Below are 21,874 nucleotides of genomic sequence, written 5' to 3'. Positions count from 1 at the left end.
GTTCATTTCTTTTTTTTCCAGCAAAAACAGAAAAATGAAATAAATTTTAACTTTCATAACACCTCAACCTTACTCTCATTTGCGTTTTTACTGTACTATACCAAAAAAATCATTATTTACATAAAATAAAATATACAGCCTTTTACTAAAATAATTTTTTTAATTAAGATCATTATTATTATTATTATTATTTTGAACTAATAAAATAAAGATTTTAATACATGCTGTTAAATTTTCTTTTATTTTGTAATAAAGTTTCGATTTTAATGGAAAAAATCGAAAGTTCTTATTTCTAAGACTTAATTTAAATGAATACTTAAAAAAGCTAAGAGCGTCATTTGACAAAAAGAGTAAAAATTGATGCAAATAACTCGGAATTTCACAGTTCGGATAACTGGAATTATATTGCACAAGATAAAACATGTTGTCTGTTCCAAAAGTAAAAGTACTTGAAAGGTTTCTGTGCACTTGTGTGTAACGCAGAGGAGCTAAAAGAGAAAGAAAAGAAATTTATGACTCGTGGAAGGTGCAGGAGGTTTCTGGTACAAAGTTGTGACTTTCCTCAGCTGAGTCCGCATCTTTGTGGCAAACTGTTAAATCAACGAAATTTGTAATAATTTTTGTGCATTATGATGAGCGAAACCATAGAACAGCATTCTGCAATAAGCGTTTGAGTGAAACACGGAACGTCTTGTTCTTAGATGTTCTTAATCATCTTGTTCTTTAAGCGTCTTATGGAAGTTTTGCCTTCTCCCCAAATCTTCAAGTAACATAGAGGCTTTCATGCACAGAAAGGAAAGTACTGAAAACAAAAAGCATCGAAAACACTTCAGAAATTGATATCAGTGCGGCTATTACAGATAACAGGTATTCGTATATTTAAGAGCTGGCTATGGCCTTTGTAAAACTGCAAACACATGACTCCTTTACGATGATAATGTACTCAACTCGCACATTTTTCCTTTTTAAAGAAATTTTGGACCGAAAAAATATCACATTTCTACAACCTTGACTGCGCGATTTTGTTTATTTCCGATGCTCAAAACCATTGTCACAGAACGTCATTTTGGGACAGCTGAACACGTCTTGGCAGCTGTGACGATGGGTTCGAACATCAACTCAAATGAAGACTTCTTGCATTGCTATAAAGAATAACAAAACTGGTACTGCTATATTCGATGAAAAGATGTCTGTTTTGAAGGTAAGAAATTGCAATTTCATATGTGTTCACCAACCAACGGAATTTTTTATCATTCTTATTAAAGGCAACCTTGTACGCCAGGAAAAAGGTTAAAACATTTTTTGAAAATCCTAGGTTGTTTATGAAATGACAATGCAAGATATTTATCTGAAAGATAAAATTTACATTAGCAGTTTGAATACTACGTATAACCTCAATTCGTACTTAAATTAAATCTGTCATTTAGTCTTGGCGATAAAACAATTGGTAGTCTAGAATGCTAATTAAAGCTTCAAAGCAATCCATTTAATTATCATTAAATTCAATTATTCCGAACTTTAACATTGAGGTTCATTTAATTTTCGCCTTTCTTATTCTACTACAAAATCACATTCGTCGCCCACTGAGATTTTGAATATTAAGCAGGAGATAGAATCTTTCAACTACATTTTGTCTCTCTACTCTTCGGAAAAAGTAACATTTTAGAAATGCCTTCGACAAATAAACGTGATAGAATATAAAGAACTCCAGGTAAATAAATTTTTATTCGTTTTAAAGAGCTTAATCCAGTGTTTTTCTTCTTCAGCTGAGTCCTTCAATAAGACATTTTTAGACGATCTACTGACTAGAAGACTGAGTGATTGTTTTGCTGATCATGAAATGCTTCTTGAAACTAGTTGAGTTCTGTTAAAATTACTTTTTTAATTAAAAATAATATTAATATATATTACACTTTTCATCCTTTCGAATTCCATCACCAAAAAGAGTACATTAGGTCTGCATGTAATGAATTACCTTGTAGCCATGTAGATAAAATATTGCATTAGAAATTTCTTTCATTATTTATAGTAATGGTATAAATCGTAGTAAACAAATCCTGTCGAATTGGCTAACTACGTGGACATTTTCATGGTTTTCCTCATGTGTTACTTGCATACGAGCTAGTAACATAGATCTTCAGAAAATATCTCTCGAAAGTATCCTTAGGCAGAAAGCCCTCAAGTGCTTTGCCATAATCAAATAAACCAAACCAAAACATTTTTGCTGGAATTTCGCTCAGATATAAACAGCATCCAACTAATAGCATGTTGGATGCTGTATATGGTAGCATTAATAATCACGGGGCAATCTGACAGCGTGAATCTCCTAAGAATTTAAAATCCGGAATATCACGAATTTTCAACACGAGAACGGTCACGAACAGCAATTACACAAAAACCGAAACGAGAAGTTGAAAAGATGAGCAATCGAACACTCTCTTTTGCTGCTACTACTTTTTAAGTACCTTATATATATTCAGACTTCTCAGAAAGAAATTAAGAAATATGAATATTGCTTTTAAATTGCTCGATTTGGCAAGCAGTAAATTATTTTAAGATAAATTAAAGATTTTATGCTATGTCAAAGGGTTAATATATATTATATATCTAAAAACTAGCACTTTGCGAATCTTAACTGATGATAAATGCTCAAATATAATGCTATCCTAATGAGTCTCAAAACGCAAGAAACCTAAACTGTAAACGTTTCTAACAGCAAACAAAATCTTATATGGAAGAAATAAAAAAATAGAAAATAATAAAAAAATATAAAATTAATGTAGCTATTTTTAATATCGAGACCAAAACTTCCCCAGTAGAAGAAAAACAAAGAAAACATTAATAACTATCATTTCTTCAGCATTGGGTGAAAACAACTTAAGTGGCCTTTCCTTTTCTACGTGTAAAGATCATTGTATTCCTCTTCTCCTTTTGGTAATATTACACCTATTGAAGACTTTCAAAACAAAACAATTGAAGCTTTTTAAATCAGTTTATGAAATATGCTCAAAATTAAATGCATAAAATAACTGAGTTTGCATCCTTTTTTTTTTTTTTTTTTTAAGTGTCTTATAGTATTTTCTAAAATTGCGTTTCATTTTAAATATTTTTAAAATTTTATTTTAGGGTTGAAATATATCACTTTAAATGAAAATGTTGATACCTTATATTGCCCACCAGCAGCCGAACGCTAAAGTCCCCAAGTAGCACGGCAACGTTGCAATATGTCGTCTTTAAGACGCCCAGATGTCCGCGAAACTCCACTGTTTTGCAACCGTTACGACTAAATATGCATAATTAATAATAGCCTTAATTATTTTCAGTGCTTTAAAATATAATTTTTAAATTTCTCTTTAGACTAAATATGCATAATTATTAATAGCCTTAATTATTTTCACTACTTTAAACTATATTTTTTAAATAAATTGAATTCTAAGTTACGATTATTTAAGATTTCATCATTTTTTCCCTTAAGTGAGAGTAATTATGAAAGTGGTTATTATAAATATATAACATTAATAGTAGGTTTTAAGTAAATAAAACTCAATTAAACATAAATAAAAGTAAAGATATATATGTGGGTAAAAAAGGAACGTTTCTGACAACAGCATTATCACATTTCTGTGAAACCTCAGAGACACTGAAAAATTGCCCCTGGCATGATAAATTAGGAAGCGGTTCTTTAGGTAACATAATTAGTATTTTATCTGAACTCGAGTATAAATTTATTCGCATTTCCCAGTAAAAAAATGTAACCATTAACTTCTATATTTCCAAGATATTCAAATGAAAGACTGTATAAAGTAGTTAATAAACGTGATCAAAATTTTTCATACAAAAATATACCTAAATCTAATAATTTCCCATATTCATATCTAAAATGAAATAATAACCTAACAAGCAACATACATGGCAGCACTATTTAATAAAAAACATGAACTAGTAGTGTTTGAAAGTATAAATAGCAGAAGGTAGGTAACAGAACTAAAATTTCCAATTAATAAAAAATATTTGTGTTTTTTAAATAGTAAGCAATTAAAAATGCAATAATTATGGATTGCAGTATTTACTAGTAATGCTGATGTTTCTTAATACCATTTCTTTCGATCATATGTTAATGTATATACTTATTTTTAGTTTCTACATTTTAGAATAGTGGTAGATTACAATGATTATTTCATGCGCTTTTTATAATCAAGAACTTTCCTTTTGTTACTAAACAGAAATAATTTATATAATATAGTATACGATAGTACGTTAAACTAAGCTCTTCTTTAAAGAGCACACACGATGAAACTTTTTGTTTCTATTTATTATTATATTTTATAGCCGTTTCTCAGAAAATTCTATTTGCTGTTTTTGCTCATTTCTCTAAACTATTATTGGAAAAAATATATGAAAATGCATTCTTTCCATCTTGCGATCACAAATCAATATGGGAATATCCATTTACAGTTATTAAAGCCTGAAAGAAGCATGTCTGCGATGTTATCGTCATGCGATGATTTGTAGATACTTTATTTTTTACCACGATATTTTCGACGACGATATTTTTAAACTGCGAAGTATTTGAACCGCTTTATTTTCGACGACGATGTTTTGTACCACGATGTTTTAGAACTGCGATGTTTTCTCGTTGCGATGTTTTCTCCCACGATGTTTTGTAGCACGATGTTTTTGCCTTGCGTTGTTTTCTCCGCGACGTTTTCGTCCGCGATGTTTTTGCCGCGATGTTTTCGGCTGTAACCCTCCCCGAGGGATCTTCCCTACCATCAAACCACACGAGAGAACCTTTCGGCTTGCTATATATTTAGAGTGCCTCATTCCGCATAGACGCTATACATTTACAAACATCCATGCCTTCGAGATTTGAATCCCGTCCTTTCGGTGGTAGTCAGAGTCATTAACCACTATTCCGTTTGGGTGGCTACGTAATTTTTAATAAAGTATCTGAAACATGGCAAAATTATTTCAAGAATCTTAATTAGTGCATTATCTTTTATTCAGAATCTTTAAAAGTTAATTAAACATTTTACTGTGAAGTGCCCACAGAAAAGCTTTTTAAGTATTTTCAGAGAGTCGTTTAAAAATTAACATAATAAAGACTATTCTAATTAAAAATTTTAGTCCTAGATTTGTAGCTGAGACAACATGAATCCTCAATGATTTTCAGATAAAGAGCTGTATGCCTGAACCTTTTCACATAACCCAGTATCTCGTTGTCTAGATGACACTTTCAAGTGGAGATTCATGTCAAACAGGAGCATATTATGGGATTTAGTGTTTTAGATTTACACTGGATGTCAGATTGTTCTCAAATAGCTATATTAGATATTAAGATAGGTAGTATAAACCATAGCACAATATATGACTGCACAATAAGTGATCTTTCGAAAATCGATCAATCTCAACGGTCTGTCAAATATATTTTCTTGATGCAGGATTTAAGATATTTATACAAGGCAGTTAAAACAAATTTTGATAATTTCATCCTTCCCTTTTCGGCAAAAGAAATCTGTTACACTGAAATCTTAAAGGTAAAGTTCAGAGAACCATTTCTCATACTGATGACTGAAGCAAGGAAGGTTCAGCATTACTTCAGCAGTCAGTGTTTTCATAAAAATAACCTTCTATTTGATTAAGGGCCCACCAGCGGCCGAGCGGTTAAGTCGCTGCACACTGATAGTTCGGTTTGAAGTTCGAATCTTGCGCAAACGGGCTGTCTGCATGGGCGTTTCCGTGGTTTTCCCCATATGTAAAGTGTATACGAGCCAGGTTTTCTTCGAAAGTCCTACACAAAGGTATCCCTCCCCTTAGCCAGATAGCCCATGAGGCTTTGTCGTAATTACATAAACCAAACCATTTGATTATGCTTTTAATTAGCCACTTATAAATAAAACTTAAAATATTGTGATCGGGACAAATCTTAACTTTATTTTAAAATAGTACCACTAATAAAAATGAAATATTCGTTAATTTAAAAACACATACTCATCAGTACTCTGGCAAATTCACTGGCGTAAACTCAGCGCCTGTAATACCAATCGGATACAGTAGGAAAATACGAAAGAGGGATTATGTGCTGTGGTTTAATGAAAATTCTATCCTCCCCTTCTTTTTATTAAACAACAAAATATTTAAATATTTCTTCTCTGACAGTTGCTCGCATAAACCTAAAGATACTCTCATCACAAGTTGAGAACCATTAATGTAGAACTTACAAAATATTTGAGAAATTTTGTAAGTAATGTAAAGACAAATGCAACAAGAAAAAGGTTTATTTTTTTTATAATTATATCGTAAAAACCAATCACGATTATAACCGCAGTAACTGAATATTCTTTAAATGGTAAGGAAAAAATTCCTAACATTCCTAAAATGTGTCTCAAAACGATTTCATTAGCAAATTATACTATAATAGTTCTTCTATGAAAATTGTGCAGAGCTAACTTTCTTCTTTTATATTTTCAGCAATGGCCCAGTCACAACAAAGAAGGCGTTTGTTTGTCAACACCCGTTTAAATATTTACTTCTATCAACAGAAAGTAAGATAGAGTTCCATGTTCCCGGAGAAAGAGTTTTCCACTTTCCATGTTTTCGTCTTGTAAGATGCTTTCGTCCGGCAGCACTTCCAAGATTCTACAGTAGTCGCTAAGTTAATAATAGCAAATTTCAAAAAGGAAATTTGAAACTGAATTAACAATCCATAAACGCTCTTTATGATCCAAGAACCTTTAAAAGCGATGCGATTGTAACTCCAGATGCTTCCAGATCTAGGCGGAATAATAACTTTCATCACAATTGGCATGGATGAAAGGATATTGCAAAGGACAAATCTCTCATATGACGATCATTATGTGCGATTATTTTGTATTTAACGTTCAAGCCATAAAGTATTGTTAAAGTGTGAATAAATAATGGTCAGTTTCGTACGCATTTTGAAACGATAATGAAGTTAAAACAACTTCTTTTCACAAACTTAAACTCAAATTACAACTTTCTGAAACTATGCTTTGTGTTCACTTCATTTATGATTGGAAAGTTCACTGATGAAAAAATGATACAGAGAAATTTTTATTAGGGAATGTCATGCTATGAAATGCTATGTGAATTCCAACGCGTATGTCAGATCCTAAATTATTACAGGCAGCAGTCAGACAGCATATGTAGGAATTAAACGTAAAGCATTTGTTATTACTTCCTTTAAAAGCTAAATGGCACATAAGTTCCCCGTGATGCCAGTAAAAAACAGACATGTCCTGTGATTGCGTGCCACAGTACCTACTTAGGTGTTTTGAGCCTTAAAATCCTAACACGTAAGCATATTTGGGACCAATGCAATGAATACAATTTTAGTGATTTCTTGCATTCATTTATTACGTGCAATGCGTAAACTTTTACGTTACAAAATGTGATTATATTCCTGTAATATTTAAGACAAACTTCAATAATTGTGTTGCAAATTGAATATTAATGTTTTTTTATTTTTATTTCAAATGGATGCAGTCCGTTAAAATTGTTTCATTTTTGCTATTTCAATGGAATTAAATTTTCTTGAAAATTGGAATAAAATGATTATCATCTTAATAAATCAACTTTGTAATATTAAATCAATACTTATAGTTTCGAAAGAGGCACTAAGTAATTTGAGCTGATATTTGAAGGCTACTCGAATGACAAATACCTCCAAGTATTTTTACCCTTTATTTATACACTTTATAAAAGTAAGTTAATTCGTTTAAAAAATGAAATTAAAAGTCTTTTCTTTTTGGCTATTCTGCAATATCATATTTTATTTGAGAATGGTTAGGCACATGTGGTCAATTTCCTCGGATAACAGAAAGCATTTTTAATCAATTTATTGATTTCAGACAAAAAAATTTATATTAAATTTTTGTCCCAATACAAAATTTACATACATTTTTAGAGGAGTTCCATTATATCTTCCTTTTAAAATCATAAAAATATATGCATACATTTTATTAAATGTTAAAACTTATCACAAGATTTACAGAACGTTAACAGAAAAAAGCTAGATAATTTCTTGATACGATTACACGTTTAGTATACGGAAGAATAATTCTCGAGAATTATATAAAAAAGTAATACATTTATTCAATATTCTAATGATAAAGAACTATCAAAACCTCCACTCAAAAGAATCTTTCTTATTTCTCTTAGCAACGAACACGTTATTTTGGCATACTTTTGTTTAATTCCTGCTTCACAATCTATTTAATCTCATCTAAAAAATGATTTAAATTTACTTTTAAGGTGGCAAGTTGGGAACTAACAAATTCTTTAGAATAGAGAAGTGTTTATAATTCTATCATGATTGCCGGAATTTAATATAACACTTCTTTTACTTTTAAATTTCACTAATTAATTATACATATTTGAAAGGTGTTAAATTCTGCACTCTACACATACTGTTAAGTTTTACTTAATTACTTAAATGAATTATCTTACTACACGAAAATAGTTTAAATTATTATCTTTGACAATAAATTTTTTAATTTATATATAAAGCCGTTTCAGTTATATCTCCTATCTAGGCTTTTATATGAAACATAGCCATTATTAATCATGCCATTGTCTGCATGATAAAAAGCAACTTTTTCCTGATTTTACTGATAGATAACTAAATGTAGTACATTTTAACTACACTTTCTGAAAAGGTGGTATGCCTACTAACAGAGACGACGTAACTTCTGATCTCCAATTTTTTAAAACTGCGGAATGCTGTAGTTCGCTTTCTATGTGTTTCAGGCATTGCCCCTCTTGTACCTTTACCCATGATTAAGAAAATCCTAACTTCTGATCTTGACTGATTTATATGACTTGAAAGACATGGTTAATAGCTTTTCTGTTAAGTGTTTTAAATGTTTTCAACAAGATGACTTTTATCGTTAAATATTTCATCTATGTTAACAGCATCAAACTTAATTTAACTATTGAGCTAGAAACGGGTATAATTCCTAAATACCAAACTCTATCGAAAGTTAGCTTATATTTTCGTTAGAAACACCTTTTAAAATTAACGTCTTTTTATAATTATTGACATAAATATATAGATTTTTTTTACTTTCTATATAAATTTTTACAGGATAATCAGCTTTATTCTGAAAAAATTAAGAAATACATACTACTTCTATTGAAACTGTAGACGACCACATTTACTTAGAACTTGGGAAAGCTGTTTAATTTATTTCTTTATTAGCCTAAACACCCTCATATTTTTAAATTAAAAATATAAGTATAGAAACATTGTTTTATTCTACATATATATGGACTAAGAACAGTTGCATCCACTCATTGAATCACTGATTCAATAAATCTAGAATTCTAAATGACTTCATCATTGCTATGATATGCAGCTTACAAGGAGAAAGCTCTGTGGTTATGGAACTAATATTTATTTACTATGAATAGCTTTCTTTTCTTTTATTTACTTACCTTTGTCATATCTATCACAATATCAATGTCCTTACCAGTGGTAAATAAACTCCATTCCAGTTATTTTAATTACGTAATTCTCTAATTTCTGATGTATGTAGTACCACTAACTTTCTTTTTATACTGTTTGCATAAATGAATTTCATTATTTTTAAAAATATAAAGTTTAAAGTGTCTTTCATGTTAACTTCAATGATTTTTTTTTACTTCATGTGTTTCAACTTTACTTTCCGAATTTTATAGTTTAACGATCAATATGCTTTTGATCAACATTTTGCAATATGATTTTGATCAACCTTTTCCATGGAAGGTTTGATTAACTTAATACTAAGCTACTCCTAAATATTATTTTTTTTATTCTGAAAATTACTATCATTTCATGCACAATAGTTCAAGCTACAAATCCTCCTCCTACAATTATGAGTTTCAAATGAAATAATTGTTTATTTTAAATAGTATTTATGTAATGCTAGTAATGGAAATAGCAGTATAAATAATGTACCTTATATTCAGAATATACAGTACTACAATTTGTCACACAAAATAAATATTGTAGTGATTAATCTGCAGAATTTAGAATAACAGAAGATCACAGTGGAAGTGTTGAGCAGCATCATGAAGCATAACCTGATGCTACTTTATGTATTTTTGTCTAAAAATCTTAATTTACGCATAGAAATTACTATTGTGCAGCGTCTTGAACAGAAGATCGGACATGCTTGACATCAGATTTATCATACCTTCCTCGAATATATTTTATAAAAATTTCAGGACTGATCAAATCCTATGTGCTTTTTAAGTGAGTAGAATCAGTTTAACATATTTTGCAAATACCCTGTGATGCTGGACTAGCAGAAGAATTTGTAGAAAAGAAAGTCTGAATGATACTGTGTTATAAGACACTCATTAGCCAACTTTTTTTATTTACTTATGTACTGCCCTAATGAGAGGAAGTTACAATCACATGTGGATGATATGTGTCTCAAATTTGTCATTTTGCATGAGAATATGAAAACATGAACTTCATTCTGAAGGCTTTTTTCATCGGTGGCTTTACTTTGGACTAATATGAAGTTAATTAGTTAAGACATAAATTAAATTAAGTAATTATAATTACCAGAATAGAATAGACAAAGAAGTAAAATGATCTTTTTCATACTTCTTGCAACTGTCTCTACTTGTACAGTGGTCCGTCCATATGGTCTCGTCTATTCCTTGTAAATATTTCCTGTGCAAAATCCCTTCATAGATATCCTTTAATTTCGAAGGAAGAAACGGAATGCATATAACGAGAGTTTAGGAATAAATTAATAAATAGTGATGGGACGTTCAAACAAGACTTGAATCTTCTCGGTTTTTCTGTTATTCGAATCTTTCAAGTCCTATTCAAAAAGGCCAACAAACATTTTAATTCATTATTGACGTCAAAGAGAAGTAGACATTAAAAAATTAATATGGCTGTTGCCATTTCAATGGACCTGAATGCAAACTCTTAATTTTCGGGAAAGAATTTAGCTTTCCAAGTTTAGTGTATATCTGTGTTAATTCTTGAAATAATCTTTCCCTTTTACACTTGGTTTGGGTTGTACGGATTATGAGAAAATATAAAAAATTTGAAATGTTACATAAATAAACTTTTCAAATTATTTTTGAAAAATTAATCTAAAGATACAAGAGTTTTCACTTTGAACTACTTTTGCTAAATTTCATTTATATCTTTTCAATAAATATAGATACCTTTCTAAAGGTTGTATTCTGGCATTCCTTATTTCTTATTCGCAGATTTTAAATTTTGCTTTAATTAAAGCTTTTAATATTCAGTGAAATCGTTTTCTCTTTTTTCTTAGTAATATGCTTATACAAGGGATTCGAAAGATTTCGTAATTTCGAGAACAAGATTTGATTTCAAAAAAATTTAGGATTTGTCCCAACTCCGTTAATAAAGATCAAAGTAAGAATTATGCCATTAAGAGAAACTCAGTGAGCGCTAGAGCAAAAACCAGGTAGAGTGCCAAATGAAATTTTGTAAAAATGTGCAAAGTGACGACAGTTTTGCTCTTCTGCTCCCTGTTATAAGAAAGTAAGTTATTATAACAGTTCTCATTAAATTTAAGAGCTGTTATAATAAATATAAGATAATGAAATAGTGTATTGATTGCGGTATAAAAATTGTTTAGACTAAACCAGATACGTTGTATAAATGAATCTATTGGATTAAACACTTTATAATATCTAGAACACTTTTTTCCTGACAATATGCGCATTCAGTATTCAGTTATTGCAAGAACTAGAAATGAAGTGCAAATTCCGAATTGTAAAATGTCCGATATTAAAGAACCAACAGAATGTGAATGAATTATGTATCATTTAGTAATGCAAAAAACTTCAATTTTTAGAACTTTAACAAGGTTCTATAAAACGGTGTAAATACTTTTAATATTAATTCAATGATAATGCTTTTTGAGGTTTTGAAGTGTGAAAATGTCAAAAGCATCTGTAATAATTTGGTACTGTCAAAGACTGTTGCTCACTGAAACTGTTCGTCCATTTTCATTTGCTGTTACACATTCAATTTCTGAAGGAATGTAATAAAAGTGTTTATATATAACAGTTATGAAATAAAATTTATTAACATAAATTAACTGTGCCTTCTTTTTATAAGAATTGCAAAACATTCCTTATAAAAGAATAATATTTAATACGTTAGAAAAGGACTTCCGTTTCATTATACACGAAACATGACGCATATATCGTATACTAGCAATTCAACTGTTCTTCACACGAGAAGGTGGGAGAGAAAAACTATTTCCGCAAAATATTAGAAAAATTCAGAGAACTACAATGAGGGAGGAAAAACTCAATACTGAAAACGTTAAATCTACTAACATAGCAACAAAGTATAACAGCATAGATTTTGAATAAACGTCTATCAATTTAGAGAGTATTCAGACATATAGCCTTTTGGAAATGCACAAACATTTTACAAAGATCGGGAAAACAACAACTATTTTATACAATATATAAATTAATGTTCGGAGCAAATCGACAATGAGCGTAATGTCATCTGTAAAGATGTACTACGTTACAGCTTATTTATCGTGCATCCTTGTTGTAAAGCATTATACCTCAGTACACTGATACGAAGGATTTGTCGCTCTGAAACCTCGCTAAAGTGATATTTTCCGAGATGTTTTTAAAACTTTTTTTCGTAGGCTTTGTTACCCGAATTCCGCTATTTTTGATCCATTATTTTAAGCTCAAGGTCCGACCTTTTTACCTAACATTTCAGCCAGGGTTTTAAGATCCCCTTTTCTGGCTTTTGTTAAGAATGCTATAATACTCATTACGTTTAACTAAACTATATGGACTTATACCTTTAAAATATAACAAATTTTAAATATCCAAAAAAAAAACTTAACCTTTAAATTTCACAAAAATGTTTTAATAATTTTAATAAAAAAGACAGTTTAAGCTGTCATTATGCATTCAGTTTTAAAAGATTAAACCGGATGATTTATGATAATTCTATAACACTTTATTTCTTATTATCAAAACTGCCTACGTAAATTAATGTATGCATTCAAAGGCAATATTTTAAATCCTCACAAATACATATCAATATAAGAACAATTTGAAAACTATATCAATATAAGAACAATTTGAAAACTATATACTAAGAAAATATAGCCTTTTCTCCTAATTTCAAATTATCAGCTTTTCATAATTTCATATCAAAACAAATCGTTGAAACTCAATGATATAAAACTCTATCAATTTTATTGTTTAATAAATTCAAAGGCAACTTAGTAATAACATGTCAAAATACAAATTAAAATTCTGAATATTCAGAATTATAGTTTCTTTTACATATTCAATCTACATGAACTTCATCTGCTTCAGAGTATAACATAAACACAGCAGATATTAAAAGATTCTCTCTTTTTACAAGTTCAAATTTAGAAAAATATATGTGTATATTATTCGAAACATAAAACAAAATTAGCACACATTTGTTTCCAACTTTAAGAGAAAGGCAGTATCGCGAACCAAAAGCACTTTCGGTAACGTAAACTTCAGCTAAGTTTAAATTACAGAATAGTTTCATACTGCATTTTCTTCCTCATTACTGCGTGCCTCCGTTGTGTAAATGGATAATATCTACGGCTGGCAACCGGGAGGTCCGGTGTTCAAATCCCAGTTAGGGTATTGCGGATTTCTTCAGTTTTCTGGCTTGGAAAAATTCTAAAAGGATTCTGTAACTTAAAATAATATAATTCACAACCTCAGTTTAAAGATTTTTAAATTCAAACTGTTTAAACTTGCACTAATGATTGATGCTTATAATATGAAAAGACTGTTGATCATCGAGTGCACAATAAAGATTTTTATGGATGCAGATAATCCAGATACTTTATGACATTATGATCACTACTCAGTGTGAAAAAAGTAGATAATTTCAGAACAATGATGTTCCAATGCATTAAAACTGCTCTCAGGACTCTGATAGTCCCAACAAAACAATGCAAAACGGGTGTATAATTTACGAATGAATGTCCAATTAAACAAAATTAATCTTCAAACGCTGATGAACTCGAAGAAACGTTGCGATTCTATTCTATAATTTTATAGACACAAAGGGTATAACGAAACTTTAAGATGCTGCTTTGTAGATACATTAGGTTCTGGCGCCACTGTAGAGACATTAGGTTATTTCGAATCAGGAGACATGAAAAATGAGCAATGCCGGATTCGAACCACGGACTTCTCGAATACGCTCCGAGCGTGCTGACCATTACACCACGAAGGCATGCTAAGAAGGCGGGAGAAACACCTGATAGCCTTTCTTCAGACAGAGCTAGTCCCCTTCTTAATACGCGAAACGTTTGCACTCCACTACTCTGCGATATTTGTGAACGCCGGGCATTCGAAGAAACTTTTAAAATCCTGTTATCTTCAGACGATGATACGGTTCATTTCAATACCCGGGACTGATGCCTCTTTCTTCCATTAATGCCATTCCATCGTTGCTAGCAATAATATTTAAGCTGTAACGACGAGTGATCAATTCAGAACTCTCCTGTGTTTATAGCGTAATTTAATGCTGCGGAAATCTTCTGTGTGGGAAAACAAGCTATTGTTGTTTTTCAGGATTCTTTACTCAACAATTTAATTAGCAGATTAAACATTCTAAAAAATACCGTATTTTAAGCTTTATACATGAAGAAATATACCAGCGGAAGAGGAGCATGTCTGTATATAACCAGATCAACGATATTTCCTATCTTTGGTTTTTCGTGTCTTTACTCCTAGAAAAGAATAACGGGTGGCCGTTCGAAGTTTCTCTTAGTTGAAAAAACTCATTTTCAGGTCATTGGATTTGATTGTGAGGAAGTGGACTTCGGCTAAAGCCTAGGATTTGATCTAAACTCACGAGGAATGAAAACCGTTAACTGCTATATGCAGATGCTTTAAAGTATGAGCAAACCACGGTACGTAAACCTAATATAAAAACTGTAGTTAAACTATCATTTAGCAAAAACTTTTTTAAGTGGCGTGTCCCAGGCATCTCTTCAGTTTAGAGTTTATTGTGAAAAAAAAATCGTTTTCCATGAGTCGGTGAAAATGACAAATGTATATTCCTCTGATGTTTTCTTCACTTTCTCTCGTTCATGAATCATATAACAAACTTGAATTTCAAGTTATTTACGTAAATTAGGGAGTTAATGCACTCGCTGCAATTTTCGTATTTCAGAATCCAATAGCACTCCATTTTCTCTCTTAGGTTGTGCATATATAGTAAAAGAGTAGCATATAACATTTTATAACAAATTATTCGTAATGCTAATAATGATTAGGTTCTATTGACTTGTATGCATTAAATCGAAAACTAAAAATACAGTGCATAGCAAATAAGTGAGATTCATAAAGATGAATGAACTAAATGAGAAATCTTTAACATAAAGGGTAAAAGTAAGGGGAAAATATATATACAATAATAAAATAAAGGAAAAAGATTATTAAAATGAAATATAAACGTTAGTGAAAAATAATTTAAGCTATTGAAATAGAATTCTCCGGAACGGAGCAGAATTCTGATAATAAGATAAAGAATAAAATGAAATAAAGAGAAAATCAGCAGTTTAAGCTTTCTATAAACATCTTGTAGTTTTAACATACGAACTATAGCCAAGCGGCAAAGAAGGAAATTTATAATTTAAAAAAATCTGATTTGGCCACCACATGACTTCTTTGTATGGTCTATTAAGCTATACACATTTTTTGCTGCCTTTCATTTAAACTTATTTCCTCGAATTTCATTAGAGATATGTTTCTCATTCAATTATTTCAGTTCTCACTTGTCGACAAAGCAGAAATACATAAAAACTCAAAACGTCTTCTATAACAGTTAAAATTTTAATTAAAATTAGAGTTTCTATGCAAAAACAAGCAATTAGGCTAGCGGGCAAGAAGGCAGATTTTTCGGTGCACAAAATTGAAAGTTTACCTTTGGTCCCAATCGGTAAAAACACATTGAAGGTGCAGAAACTTACTTAATTCACTATTCTTCTGAGTTTCAAATGTAAACAAATGGCAGTTCGTTAGGCTTAACTCAACAATTAAACTTTTAAATTGTTGATAATTCCAGAACTATTGCATGCGAATTAACAAAAGGCATAAAACCTTTAACTGGAACACAAAAACCACATAATTCAAACACTTTTAAAGCCAAAAATGCGCAATTTACCAGCATATAAGAATAAAAACCTAATCTCACCGAGCCAGGTAACAGATTGGGAAGGCACGACTAGAGTACCAAATGATTGTGGTCACAAACGTCAACTGGAAAATAAAAATGAAATTAAAACTGCCTCGCTGCCAAGTTTCTTAGATATTACGATCCCAACACATTAGCATACTACGCAATCAGAATTCTTCCTTTTCAATATGGATGTAAGTACGCATTAACAGTGCTCCGTCTTTCCTTGCTGTTATTTCAGATATATATATATGTAAGATAAAAAATATGAAAGCGAACTTATAATTAGTTTAATTCACTATAGCCTCTTTTGTTTTTTATTTCATTTGGGAACTTCATCCCTGCGTCCTGGAAATAGCGCTGTGGGTCTAAACTGCGTCATTCAAATTATTCATGAGATCTTACGTAACAATTAATGCAGATATCTCTTGCCCAATCAAAGTAATTTGTAAACCAAAACCTTTTTTGACTCCTTCCCTTCTTCCTCTGAAATACTGAGACAGTCTTTCTCTTTTCGCTTAAGCTTTCATCCTGTTAAGATACTTTGCTACAATCATCTATGTGCTGCTATGATAGCTTCTACCAGTATAGTATCAAAATATTTTGAATTGATTGTGAATGTTTTGGAAGTGGGCATGATTGGAGTGCCAAGTTAATTGGGCCACAACATGTGAATTTAAATAAATAATGGAATTTAATCTGGGTCAACTGCTTCTTCATCAAGTGGATGGACGCTCTAATCATAAGTATCCACCCTATCACTATTCCTACGTTTCCACATTTCCCAGTGTTCTTACATCAATGCTTCCAAAGTTGTGCTAATATTAAATGTAAAGTATAAAAATACGATGGCTTTTCTCTACACGAACAGGCAACCTCTAATTAACTTTCAGCAATTTCAGGATCTTCCCCCTAGACCAATACTTTCGAGAACATTCTGGCATGTTATGCAACAGTTACTATAAATGTAGAGTTTACGCCATTTTTCGTCAGACTGCTTTTCTCCTCCTGCCGCTATCAAGCCTTTGCTGCCACTCTTCCCTTCTGTCTTCCTTTATTTGAACAATATGCCGCAGTAAATTTTAACTTAATCCTATTTAGTTTAAATTACTATCGCATATGTAGTCTTGGAGAAGTTAAAAGAATAATGATTTGCCATTTGAACTGAATAAAGATGTGCAATTAAAGTTAAATTCTTCTGTATCGTGATTCTGCTGTAAGCCACTCAGCCACAACAATGTACGTATTTTGATGCCAAGCTTCATTAATGTGCCCGACTGCCAAAATATGATATATATATATATATATATTTACATATGATTAGTGCAACGGAATGCAACGAAAGAGGAAAGTACACATCTGCATGTTATAGCAGTCATATACAGAATTTCAACGTTCTGTGGCTACTCGTTATTGAGTTATACGAGATACATTGCTATCGTGATAAAATTCATGCCAGCATAGATACAAGTATCAAAGAACAAGTTGTTAATCATGTCTGAAACGTGTAGCTCAAAAGAGTAAGTTGAATTGAATTTTAGAGTATATTCTGTGAATGATTTTTGAATTTATGGTATTACTCGTATGCCATACAGAAGCTTCTTAATATCCGCGTTCTCTATGAGATATTTAGAGTTATTGGTTTTGCTGTGTGCCATTATTATTAATAATAAATTGCCAATTTCTTCTTGCTCATCTGAAGTATTTATTTAAACACACAGCCAACGAAATCGTCGCTTGCAAAAATATTGTTAAGTATTTTATATTTATTTAGCTATTTTTAGTAGAATTTGTAAATAAAATTGTTTTATATTCCTGTGCAATGCAGCACGAGATTTTTTTCAAGAGAAAGCTAAGCCGGAAAAAAATTAAAATACAGGAGCACGCACATTTAACACTTAATAAATAAATAGATATCTCGTAATTGCACTCTTTTGCTATCCAGAAAAATTGAGAAAATACCCAAATATTCTCGTGCAGGATTAAAAAGCTTATAAAAGCTCGAGGTAAACATCTCAATTCAGTTGTTTATTTATTGCTGTTATTGATTTCAGAGAATTCGCGGTGAAATACCTTTCCCTGTTTTGAATTGTGTTCTGTAACACGTTTTAGTAGTTTAAATGATAACTACTGTGAGATCGTACAAATATCTCTGAGGAAATTTCAGGATTTTGTTTTTATTTCTTGGGATAAGAATAAATTTTATTAACTTTTATCGACTTGTGCATTCAATCCATTACCCATGCAATAATATTAAAACAAAAATCAATCGTCAAAATTATATTCAATAAGAAAAATTCTTACCTGACTCTTTCTTCTCAGATTCTCAAGTGAGGAAATAATTGAACCCGATTTAAATGTTAATCCTTTATTTGGCACAAAAAAAGGAAGACTTACACTAATATAAGACGTTTATACTGCACTTACACGCTATATCAGAACACTAATTAAACTAAAACAGCTCTGGCTTAATATGGAGCCATCGCTGTTTATTGTCTGAAGATCGCAAAAAGAGTTCCAGATTCGCAACAAATATTATTAATAATAAACATCATTAAATGCTACGCGGAGAAGCATTGTTATAAATATATTTTACAAATGCCCCAATATTTAATTTAAGTAAAAAATGCAGGGAAGTTTGAAGTATGTATTCGTTGCTTATAAATTTTTATCAAGTATTTATTTTACATTCCCATATTTGAAATCTTTTTGTATTTTAATTTAAATGCAGATAGATTTGCAACGCATTTAACAAATTTAAAATCTATCAGGTATTTGCAATGCATTTAACAAATTTTAAAAACCATCAGGTATCATTTGACTATTTTGATTAAAAATGTGTACTTTTACTGATCGAAAGTATAACATTTATTAAGTAAAACCTCGATATCACTTTCATTTCAACTTCCAGCCAAAATATCCTTTCAGAGTTCTAGAATACGCCGCAGTAATGCTCCTCACGACACGATTTTGAATCTTGAATCCACAAATCAAAAGAAGATTCTTTAAACACTCATCTTAAGTAAACAATTCCCGTTTGAGCACCTGGTTATATCTGAGGAGAAGCGTATTTAATTCACTAATTGCTTAGTAATGGAATATTTCCTTCATCAACACAGATCTTTCATTTTCCCTTTTATCTGTCGCCGAGCTGCAATGGTGTAAGATATTTTCCATTGCTGAGATTTGAGCAAGGCTCTGAATACACATACCGCATTTCCACAAAATTGTTTCCTTCTTTTTTTATTTCAGCTTGAGTACCTTCGATCTTTTTCTAGCAAGGAAATCCTTTCGGCTGCTATATGCCCTTTTTTGTCAGCAATTCCCCTCGGTGCTTCCTGTCTCTATATTTCATTTCCCTGATGAAATTCCCTAAAGATTTAGTGCTAGTCATTGTCTTTTCTCCCCGTGCTTGGAAAACTTTCGTCATTTCCCATCTCGATATTATATCCTTGTTTCAGAGAGCTGCAACTAATCATTCTATGATAGGTTTAAATATGTTTTGCTATATTTCATAATTTCACCCGTATCTCCATTTTTTATGCATTTATTCCTTTGAAACTGATGTTTTCAAAGCGCGATGTCTTTGGTGCGTTTTAAAATCCCTTTTCCACTTAAACAAAATTTATATAAATATTTTAAGAAGATAATCACTCTAAGAGATCGATTTAAATTTTTACGTCGTTTTTCACTGCTTTTCTTTTTTGGTTTGAGTGTTTGTTTATTTATGTAAAATCTTGAAATTAGTTTGGTCCTGTATTTGCTCACTTCTTGAAAATTTAACTTACAAATTGGGAATGACAATCCAATTGTCCACAAGAATTTTCCCAAAATTTGATACAGAATTTTTTTTTTTTTTTTTTTTTTTTTTTTTTTTTTTTTAATTTAGTTAGTACTCTGTCACACTAAAACATGAACTAATCATCGAAAAATTTCGATCTCTGCACGAAATAGTCTTCTAAATAAACACTTTTCTGAATTTCTAAAATAATTTTGCTGTTTTCAAGTCCTCCCTCCCCCCCTCGCGAAAAATATTCCATTTTTTTATTTGTTCCGCATTTGCTAATAGTGCTGGATATTAGAAGTAAAAGGTTTAATCCTTCACTGTTAGCAACTCCCTGATTTTAATATACGTTTTTAAGTTGCACAGAATTATAAATGAATTAAATGTAATCTAAAATTTCGCATAGATCAGAAGATCTCGAAAAATCAAATCTCATCAAGTAGTGCTGAAATTCCTTGCGATATAAAAGTATAAAATAAAACGTATAAAAATTTTCAACTAATGCAGCTCTTAAATGCAATTATAAGTAAGAAATAATTTTTTAACTAACCGTCATTTCTAGCAGCTAGACGAAACTCTTAATCACGTATGACCAATAATATTATAATAGTTAATTTTTAGTGTATTTAATTAAGAGCATTTGACTCAAAAATGAATTGTATATTTTACTTCATATCAGAAAAACTTTCTTCTAATCTCAAAAGAAAGTTCACCAAAGGCCGAGCGGTAAAAGCCGCTGAACACTGGTCTGCACTGGTAGTTCGGTCTGGGGTTCGAGTCCCGCCGAACGGGCTGGCTGCATGGGCGTTTTCATGGTTTTCCCCATGTGTAACGTGGATACGATCCAGTTTTCCTTAACGGGAAACCACGAGGCATCCCTTCCTTTCCTTTTAGAACTACTAAGAATGTTAAACACAACGAAACGCAAAGCGCAATTAAAGAGCGAAACTCGTATAGAGATCTCTCGGCACTCCAAAATCAGCTTTGAACTAATCACTGATAACTGATGCTCTCTTTCGTCTTTTATAGTTTTTGTCCGGCTGCAGAGGAACTTCCAACACCTTCCATTTTTCGAAATTACTGGAAGATATATAAAGTTAGAGTAACATGCAAAACCCGGATATGGTTACAATTACAGGTAGTGATCAGTTACAGTTATTCAATTGCAATACAAATTACAGTTACACAGAGACCGAACCCAAATATCGCCAATAGTCTCCAAGTTTGATAACTTTTGTTGCCGATTGCACGCCAAATTTGAGGACAACAATTAGTCGCCAAAACTGTCCAAAGCTTGGTGATATCCCGGAAATTTAACAAAATAACCATTTATTTCAATATTAAATAGACTTACTTCTTCAATCATACTTTCCGGCAGAGTTTTCCTATCTTCAGACTTTTCATGTTACATTATATAAATTTTATAACATTGCTTCCTCCCAAGGACTGCACGTCCCAGGCAGTACAATCCCCGGACAGCCATATTTACAACTAAGGAAAATATAAATTGAGCCATATTTACAACTAAGGAAAATATAAATTAAATATAAAAGTTGTAAATAAGGACAGCCATATTTACAACTAAGCCATATTTACAACTAAGGAAAATCAACGAACTACTAAAGCAGTAATTTTCAGTAAATAACATATACCAAATCAAATACTTACATCATAAATAAATGTAAGAATTTACAAATTTATACACAAATAGGAGCTCGGTGTAAGTATACTATTTACATTATAGACACTAATGGAATTACGTACTGTGGACATAGTAAGGGGCTAGTCTGTCTTAAGGCAAAGTAACTGTTCCGTACTTGTAACTTTATCGTTTGGCTAACGGAGCACTTTCCCGTCCCATTTTTGTTATTGATCAT

General features: G+C 31.2%; 1 protein-coding gene across 2 annotated transcripts in view; it reads left to right on the top strand.

Annotated features, from left to right (window-relative positions):
• The window catches only part of LOC118188680 (CD166 antigen homolog), a 622,864-nt gene extending 610,776 nt beyond the window's left edge, over positions 1-12,088 (top strand). For both annotated transcript variants that reach the window (XM_085818316.1, XM_085818317.1), the window contains exon 13: positions 6,472-12,088. In XM_085818316.1, coding sequence (XP_085674442.1) covers positions 6,472-6,522 — 51 coding nt within the window. In that variant the 3' untranslated portion in view covers positions 6,523-12,088. The remainder of the gene's footprint in view (positions 1-6,471) is intronic.
• Positions 12,089-21,874: the final 9,786 nt, after the last annotated feature.

Source organism: Stegodyphus dumicola, chromosome 6 (assembly GCF_044657685.1).
Source record: "Stegodyphus dumicola isolate Sdum_Otavi_A_Nest chromosome 6, ASM4465768v1".
Taxonomy (NCBI): Eukaryota; Metazoa; Arthropoda; class Arachnida; order Araneae; family Eresidae; genus Stegodyphus; species Stegodyphus dumicola.
This window is presented reverse-complemented; position numbering and strand designations above follow the sequence as displayed.